Raw genomic sequence first — 8287 nt, forward strand, 5'->3', positions numbered from 1 at the left:
CCACACATGGGAAGGACAAACAAACCAAGTCGTACAGTGTGTGGGTTAGTTAGAATAATTTAGTTAGCACTCACCACAGTTAGAATACCTCCCATATACTCGCAATGCAGCGAAAATTGCAGAATCGTTCCAAATACAAATAGGATTTGCACCGATTGATTGATTGTATATTGGTTTAACGTCCCTCTCGAGAATATTTCATTCATATGGAGACGCCACCACTTGTCGCTGAAGAGCTGCAAATTTTGTCCTATACTCGGCACTCGGGGCCATTGAGCAGGAAGGGATCTTTTTCGTGCCAGCACCTACTGCTACAAGGGACCTCGGTTCATAAAGTCTCATCCGAAGGACCGGTCTCCACGTCCCAGAGTGGGATTCAAACCTCAACTGAACCTGCGACGTAAGGATCAACTCCTTACTTCGCGACTCTAGAGCAGACGCTCTAAACACTGCGCCACGAGGTCGACGCGTGTATATGTTGTTTAATGTCCCTCTCAAGAATTTTTCACTCATATGGAGACGCCACCACTTGCCGGTGGAGAGCTGCAAATTTTGTCCTATACTTGGCACTTACGGCCGTTGAGCAGGGAGGAAACTTTTTCCTGGCAGCACCTACTGCGACAATCCGTAGGACATTTATCATGTAAACGATATCTAGAACATTATATCTTTGTGTGGGTAAGACATAAAGTAATACGTAAGGAACAAGTAAGTCATTCGGTGTATAGGCAAGACAAAAATCAATGGAAGTAATTTTAAAAAAATTTTCATACAAGTCAATATAATAACCATTCTTATCGGCATAATGTTTCAGTATTCAATCATAAGATGACCGGTAAATGTATCGAGGCAATTTATTCTATTCCCATTATTTATACAAGTACCACCACCTAATGCAATTCAATATTCTCAACAGCAACTCCACCGACGTCTTTGTCTACAACACTGTCCGTATCTTCATCGACCGGTGCATCCATATCATTGGCTTCAGGAGTGTCGCCAACGTCTGAATCCTTATCGTCGTCAACGTCTGAATCCTTATCGTCATCTGAATCGTCGTCAACGTCTGAATCCTTGTCGTTATCTGAATCGTCGTCAACGTCTGAATCTTTGTCGTTATCTGAATCGTCGTCAGCGTCTAAATCCTTATCGGCATCTGAATCGTCGTCAACTTCGGAATCCTTATCGTCATCTGAATCGTCGTCAACGTCGGAATCCTTATCGTCATCTGAATCGTCGTCAACGTCGGAATCCTTGCCGTCATCTCAATCGTCGTCAACGTCTGAATCCTTGTCGTCATCTCAATCATCGCCAACGTCTTCACCACAAACATCGGCATCAATGATAAAGGCCCCCAAGCACTGTCGTGTGAATGGAACACACGGGAATTATTCGTGCAATATTGGTCCACAAGGGATGTTGCACGTCTCCGAATCTTTGACTTGCGAATGTAACACAGGATTTCATTTAAAATCTGGAGATCTCGAGAGAACCTGTTTACATGGGGGGACGTGGAGCGGAAGTGAACCTATGTGTATCGGTATGTAGTCTCTCTCTCTCTCTCTCGTGTATATGTGTGTGTAATTTCTTCTTTCGTGATTTTCTAATGATGGGCCCATTACTTCTAACTTAAGAGATAGTCCTATATTTGCAGCCTCTGGGAGCTGTATGTGTCCGTGTGACAGAGTGACTAACCCCAGTTACACATCTCCTAATGACGAGGCTCTACTGAAGGAAATCCAGAGGATGAAACAGGAACTACTAATTCTCAAAAACATAACTAACAAAGCCTTAAGAAAAAAGATCTCAATCCCAGACTTCCGGCCCAGTGCAAATGTTTCCGGAACTCCGTGGGTGTTACTTCTGGTTGCCATGGTTTTGTGGATTGTTGTACCAGATGTGTGGACAGTAATTCAACAATTGAAGATTCTTATATTTCGGGCCAGGATTTAATTTTTCATTATTTGTAAATGGTGCTGTATACAAAACTTTTATTGGTCATATTACTTTTACAATTTTTTTTCAAAAAAATTGTTTCAATTTGGCATTACTTATTAAGTTTACTATTACAATTTTGTTTTCATTGATTTTTATATTTCATTATTAATTATGGCTGTATAACAATAAGTCAGCATTCTGTGCCTTGAGACAAAATGTCATCAGTTAAAATAATTTTATCCCTTATTGCAAACAAGGCATGATAAAAATAGTCCTTCACTATAACAAACGGTCGTTTATGGTGAATTAATATTTGATGTGGAAGTGCAATGAATTAAAAATTCTATACACATAATATGTTGATGTTTGTTTGTTTGTTTTCTTTGAATGACGTCCTTTAGCGGTTTCTCAGGTCCAAGTTGTGTTTCGAGAACGCACAAGTTCCGTCGCCGTGTCAAAAGATGCGTTTATGCAACGCTGAATTCTATCGCCTGAAATTGACAAGTTGAACAGCTATATAAGAGTTCACCTCTGTTGCTGTAGTTCTTGATCAAGTTCACAAAGTTGTTTCAGAAAGCCATCGTTTGGGAAAATTTCTCTTTTATCTCGCACGTGTTTGACGGCATCCATTACCGTCATCCCCTTCTTTATCATGAGGTAGGCGAGCACTATAGACCCAGATCGGCTCATCCCGCTCTGACAATGTACGTACACCGTTCCTGCAAATTTAAAGAGTTTTGGTTTAAAATAATTTTCATACAAGTTTTAATCTTTTGAAGTATTTGTCAGTTAATTCTATTATTTTAACATTTATCATATTTCTTCTTTACCATTAAACTTTACAGGCATCGGGAATTTACGGCATCCCACCAATTTTTAGCTCACCAGAACTAAACGCGATCCAAAGGCTTGTGTGGATGCCAAATGGACAAAAAAAATGTCGATTTTCAATAGCCTGGTATGGTTAGAATAAAACATACATGTAGGGTTTTTTTCATCTAATTTTACCTTTTTCTTTAAGGGCCTCGTCAATGAAGTCTGCAGTAGATTGGAAGTGCTGATTGATAGGAAAACGTGGGGTGTCCGTGGCCTTAATCCCCAGAAACTTAATGTCTGTCCCGGAAAAATATTCCTCGTCCGTGTTTATCTGATTAAACTTGCTCCCCTGAGCACAGTTCACCACGTGGGTTACACGCTTCCTCTTTAATTCCTCTGTATTTTTTGCTATGTAACTAAAAACAAAGAAGAACTTCTAACTAATATTTACTTATGATGAAACATTAGGATCACAATTATTATATACTTTGATCACAATTTCTCAATTATACACATGCCATGACAAATCGTGATGCCTAAATACTAAAAACTGAAAAAGGAATACCCATTTACACATACACTGTACATTCTTTGGCATTTATAACAAATTAACATAAATATATAACTTACTAGTTGCCTAAAAGAATTCCAGGAAAGACCTCATTGAAATTATCCTTGGGTGTGGCTGGAAGGAACGCCCATGGTGAAGGTTGTGCGCCCACGGGAGGTGATTTTTGCGTGGATCCGCCACGGTCGTCTCGTCTTCTGTTCAGGTAATTCTTAACCTCGTCATACATCTTAACCGTTAAACAGGGACGATGAGTAACTAAAGTCAGACGTCCATTCTTAAATACTGTCCGTATTCAAGTCATTTCTATAAATAATCCATGTAGTAAGTAAAGTTGGTTTGTTTACATGGTCGTCATACCAAATATAGCTGAAGCAAGAAGGATAACTCTAATTCAAGCCACTGACCCATTCTGTATGTATACCCGGTATATCCGTATATGGTAATTGTGACAGATTCATGTTTTATATATTATGCACATGTGCATAGCAATGCATATTGCATGTGCATCTATTCATTAATTTAATTATATATGTTTTTACTTGCAGCGAACTTCTACAGCTGAATTATATAATTATTCATTTAACCTGTAGTTAAGTGTATTGATTTTTAAATTATTCTTTTCCAGAGAGGTCCAGAGTTAGCCTCAGGGCTCTAATTATATTCTGGCCATGATCATTTTGTATCTTTTAGTTTCATTGGTTTTTTAGTATTGTCTTATGCTTTTCTATTGGTTTTTGTGTTTCCCTCCAAGTTTTCTTTGTGTTTTTGGTTAATTTCTTGCTTGGTCTTAGAAGGTGATGGAAGTGTAGTTTGGTCAGTTTTCATATCAGACATTTGACATTGAGACATACATTTCCTCTTGCATGGTAAGTAATTCTTTCATACTAATAAGTAATAAGATTCTTATTTTATTAAATGTGAAATCTGTAATTTTTGCACTTAATTCCTTAAATCACTTTTCTGGAGTAAATGTTTAGTGAGAGTGAGACTGTAGGTATAGAGTTATGTGTTAATAGTAAATACATTGCTGTCTCACTTTTTCATAATTTTAAAGTAAACTTTATTTTATGATTAGTAAAAAATATCTACAAAGGTGTTTATTGTTGGATTTGTAGATATTGAGATATTGCTGTCTTGTGTATGCAGCTTATATGCTGTACGTTGTACAGTATATGACCCATTCCCATTGAATGGTATGCGTGTTAATTGTTTTTTATGCCGAACAATAATTCATTATGTACATATACATTGGAATGATAATTATTGTAAAGATTTTATTGTTAATATTCATTGATAAAAGTAATGGGAGATTTTATTGTGTAATTTTCATATAATTGAATTATCTCCCTTGGATTTTGATAAAGCTATATAATATATTGATTGTACATGTATATTGATTAATAGCTTTATAGTTTTTAGCTCACCTCAACGAAGTTGGGGGGAGCTTATGTGATACCCTCGGCGTCGGCGTCGGCGTCGGTGTCGGCGTCGGCGTCGGCGTCCCAGGTTAAGGTTAAGTTTTTTGGAGCAGTTTTCTTTTTAATTACTTCTGTGTCCTATACTGATTAGACATGCATGGAAAATGGTTTTAGTGTGTTTTATTGTACCAGACAAAGTTTCAGATGCTGCAATTTCAGCACAGGAATTACCAGGTTAATGTTTTTGGAGCAGGTTAACATTTTTGGTGCAGTTTTTGGTGTGGGTTTCATTTCCAAGTAACTATCAGGCCTATGTTGACCAAACTTGCATGGATGATACATCTAAGGATGCATACTACCGGGATTGCTTCGGATGCTGAATCTGACCTACATTTTCCGGTTGAGTGAACAGGTTAAAGTTTTTGGTGTAGGTTTCATTTCCAAGTAACTATAAGCCCTATGTTGACCAAACTTGCATGGATGATACATCTAAGGATGCATACTACCGGGCTTGCTTCGGATGCTGAATCTGACCTACATTTTCCGGTTGAGTGAACAGGTTAAAGTTTTTGGTGTAGGTATCATTTCCAAGTAACTATAAGCCCTATGTTGACCAAACTTGCATGGATGATACATCTAAGGATGCATACTACCGGGCTTGCTTCGGATGCTGAATCTGACCTACATTTTCCGGTTGAGTGAACAGGTTAAAGTTTTTGGTGTAGGTTTCATTTCCAAGTAACTATAAGCCCTATGTTGACCAAACTTGCATGGATGATACATCTAAGGATGCATACTACCGGGCTTGCTTCGGATGCTGAATCTGACCTACATTTTCCGGTTGAGTGAACAGGTTAGAGTTTTTGGTGCAGGTTTCATTTCCAAGTAACTATAAGCCCTATGTTGACCAAACTTGCATGGATGATACATCTAAGGATGCATACTACCGGGATTGCTTCGGATGCTGAATCTGACCTACAATTTCCGGTTGAGTGAACAGGTTAAAGTTTTTGGTGCAGGTTTCATTTCCAAGTAACTATAAGCCCTATGTTGACCAAACTTGCATGGATGATACATCTAAGGATGCATACTACCGGGATTGCTTCGGATGCTGAATCTGACCTACATTTTCCGGTTGAGTGAACAGGTTAAAGTTTTTGGTGTAGGTTTCATTTCCAAGTAACTATAAGCCCTATGTTGACCAAACTTGCATGGATGATACATCTAAGGATGCATACTACCGGGCTTGCTTCGGATGCTGAATCTGACCTACATTTTCCGGTTGAGTGAACAGGTTAAAGTTTTTGGTGTAGGTTTCATTTCCAAGTAACTATAAGCCCTATGTTGACCAAACTTGCATGGATGATACATCTAAGGATGCATACTACCGGGCTTGCTTCGGATGCTGAATCTGACCTACATTTTCGAGTTGAGTGAACAGGTTAAAGTTTTTGGTGCAGGTTTCATTTCCAAGTAACTATAAGCCCTATGTTGACCAAACTTGCATGGATGATACATCTAAGGATGCATACTACCGGGCTTGCTTCGGATGCTGAATCTGACCTACATTTTCCAGTTGAGCGAACAGGTTAATGTTTTTGGTGCAGGTTTCATTTGCAAGTAACTTTAAGCCCTATGTTGACCAAACTTGCATGGATGATACGTCTAAGGATGCACACTACCAGGCTTGCTTCGGATGCTGAATCTGACCTACATTTTCCGGTTGAGTGAATAGTTAAAAGTTTTTGGTGCAGGTTTCATTTCCAAGGAACTATGAGTTCTTTAATGACCAGTCTTGCATAGATGATACATCTAAGGATGCATACTTCCAGGCTTGCTTCGGAAGCTGAATCTGACCTACTTTTTGTGGATGAGTGAAAATGTTAGTTTTAATGCATGTTTCATTTCCAATAAACTATGAGCCCTATAATGAGCAAACTTGCATGGATGATACATCTAAGGATGCACACTAATGGACTTGCTTCGGATGCTGAATTGGACATACATTTTTCAGATAATAGACAAGGTAAAAGTTATGGTTGCAGGTCTATTACCAAAAACTATAAGGCTTATATAACATTGTATAAACCAAACTGTCACAAATGCTGCATCAAGAGATGAAAACTCTCAAATTTGCTTCAGATGCTGGATTTTCATTACATTTTCATGAAGAAGAAGTAGTTTAAATTTTTTATGTAGGTCTATTTCAAAGTATCAGATCAAAATTGCTTTTAAAAATATTTTCATTTTTGGAATGTATACTTTTTGTTGGTTAATTGTGTGACTTTGCCTTACTTAAAGACAACATTCGTTGAGGTGAGCTCTGTAATCTCTGATTACCTATGTTTATGCTCAATATTTATAATATGATATTTCATTATAGGGTTTTGATGATTATTGATCCATCGAATAAAGAGTTTATCGTCTTGTCAGAAACTCGAACCAACAGCCTTGTTGTTATTTAACATCCGACACCAGTCATACCACACAAGTCTGTTACATTTTGGCGCCCATGTAGGGACAAGACGCAATTCTACTCTTCGATGGATTAGACGTAGACTCAGGACGTCCAGGATTATGGATATGACAGAAAGCCTGCAGGCCGAGGTTACTCTGGTGAGCTTAGACTGTTAAGTTTCATATAAAAATATACGCTTTGAGCCTAGACGATATCGTGCAGTAGTGACTGTGTATTCCATAGACTTATCTGCGATTCCTTCTGGATTCCGGACCGTTCCATCTATGGACCATTCTTAAGTGCAGTATATTAGTAGTGTATATATGTACATGTAAATATTATAAGTATGTAATCATAAGATCAGCTGATTGGTGAGTGAAGGTATTTTTTTTTTTGTGTTAAAAGCCGGCCTAGACATTGTCTGTCTGTCTTAATTTTTTTGTTCTTTATTTTTTTTTACTTTTGGGTACCCCATCTCATATTTCAGTGTTTATTTTTATTTGAGTACTCCTAAAATTATTTAGAATTTTGATTATTTGACAGCTTATTTAAATTTGTAATCATTTAAACTTCATTTCACATTTTCATTAATTGGTAAGAAAGTGTAGCGTAAAAGTATCCTATTTCTATATAGCACATTACCTACCCTTAAGCCCTTTGTTTCCAGCTATTACTACTTAAATAACAGATATGTAGTTAATTAATTCATCTGTCTTACTTTTGACCAAAAGACTGTAGACTGACAAGACACAGATATTTAACAACAGGTGTTGAGTTTTACAGTGGTAGTTGAAGTGGTAGTGTTGTATTGGTTTGTTGTTTGAGTAAAACATTGGTGTCAGTTGATTGAAGTTGGGTTAAAGTGTGTTATTTTACTTGCATAGTTGTGTAAAGTAGCATAGTTAAGCAGTTCAAATTAATACTATCTATTTTCAGAGTATTTCATTTGCATACTTGCCACATTATTTTCAGCTTTCAGAAACCATGCCGTTTTGTTGACATTTTTTTTCAGATCGGGTTCGTTTTTCGTTTGACTACTTCCGTTTCCACAGTTAACTGTTCGGGTTCGGTTTATTTTCGTTTACC

At 37.6% G+C, this 8287-nt stretch overlaps 2 protein-coding genes across 2 annotated transcripts; one reads left to right on the forward strand and one right to left on the reverse strand.

Moving 5' to 3' along the window:
* Positions 1-894: 894 nt before the first annotated feature.
* LOC134242767 (uro-adherence factor A-like) lies at positions 895-2237 on the forward strand (the record flags this gene model as incomplete). The annotated part of the gene is made up of 2 exons (XM_062724894.1): positions 895-1540; positions 1655-2237. Coding segments are annotated over 2 exons (945 nt in total), but the record flags the coding sequence as incomplete, so codon positions are not given.
* A 2-nt stretch (positions 2238-2239) lies between these two features.
* Positions 2240-3686, reverse strand: LOC134242774 (dual specificity protein phosphatase 3-like). Its single transcript, XM_062724905.1, has 3 exons — positions 3385-3686; positions 2947-3170; positions 2240-2657 (listed from the first exon to the last, which is right to left on the reverse strand). The coding sequence occupies exons 1-3, from the start codon at positions 3549-3551 to the stop codon at positions 2464-2466; spliced, it is 585 nt and encodes a 194-aa protein (XP_062580889.1). The 5' UTR covers positions 3552-3686; the 3' UTR covers positions 2240-2463.
* Positions 3687-8287: the final 4601 nt, after the last annotated feature.

Source organism: Saccostrea cucullata, unplaced genomic scaffold (assembly GCF_032062105.1).
Source record: "Saccostrea cucullata isolate Sc308-1 unplaced genomic scaffold, CSIRO_AGI_Scuc_v1 ctg14068, whole genome shotgun sequence".
NCBI lineage: Eukaryota > Metazoa > Mollusca > Bivalvia > Ostreida > Ostreidae > Saccostrea > Saccostrea cuccullata.

What these genes read in the sequence shown, in the direction of transcription:
- LOC134242774 (XM_062724905.1), bottom strand. Translation starts at nt 3,551, where the DNA reads ATGTATGACGAGGTTAAGAATTACCTGAACAGAAGACGAGACGACCGT. An exon ending in GGAATTCTTTTAGGCAACTA is followed by an intron (nt 3,171 to 3,384) that starts GTAAGTTATATA and finishes CTTTGTTTTTAG; the next exon opens with TTACATAGCAAAAAATACAG. An exon ending in CGAGGCCCTTAAAGAAAAAG is followed by an intron (nt 2,658 to 2,946) that starts GTAAAATTAGAT and finishes TTAAATTTGCAG; the next exon opens with GAACGGTGTACGTACATTGT.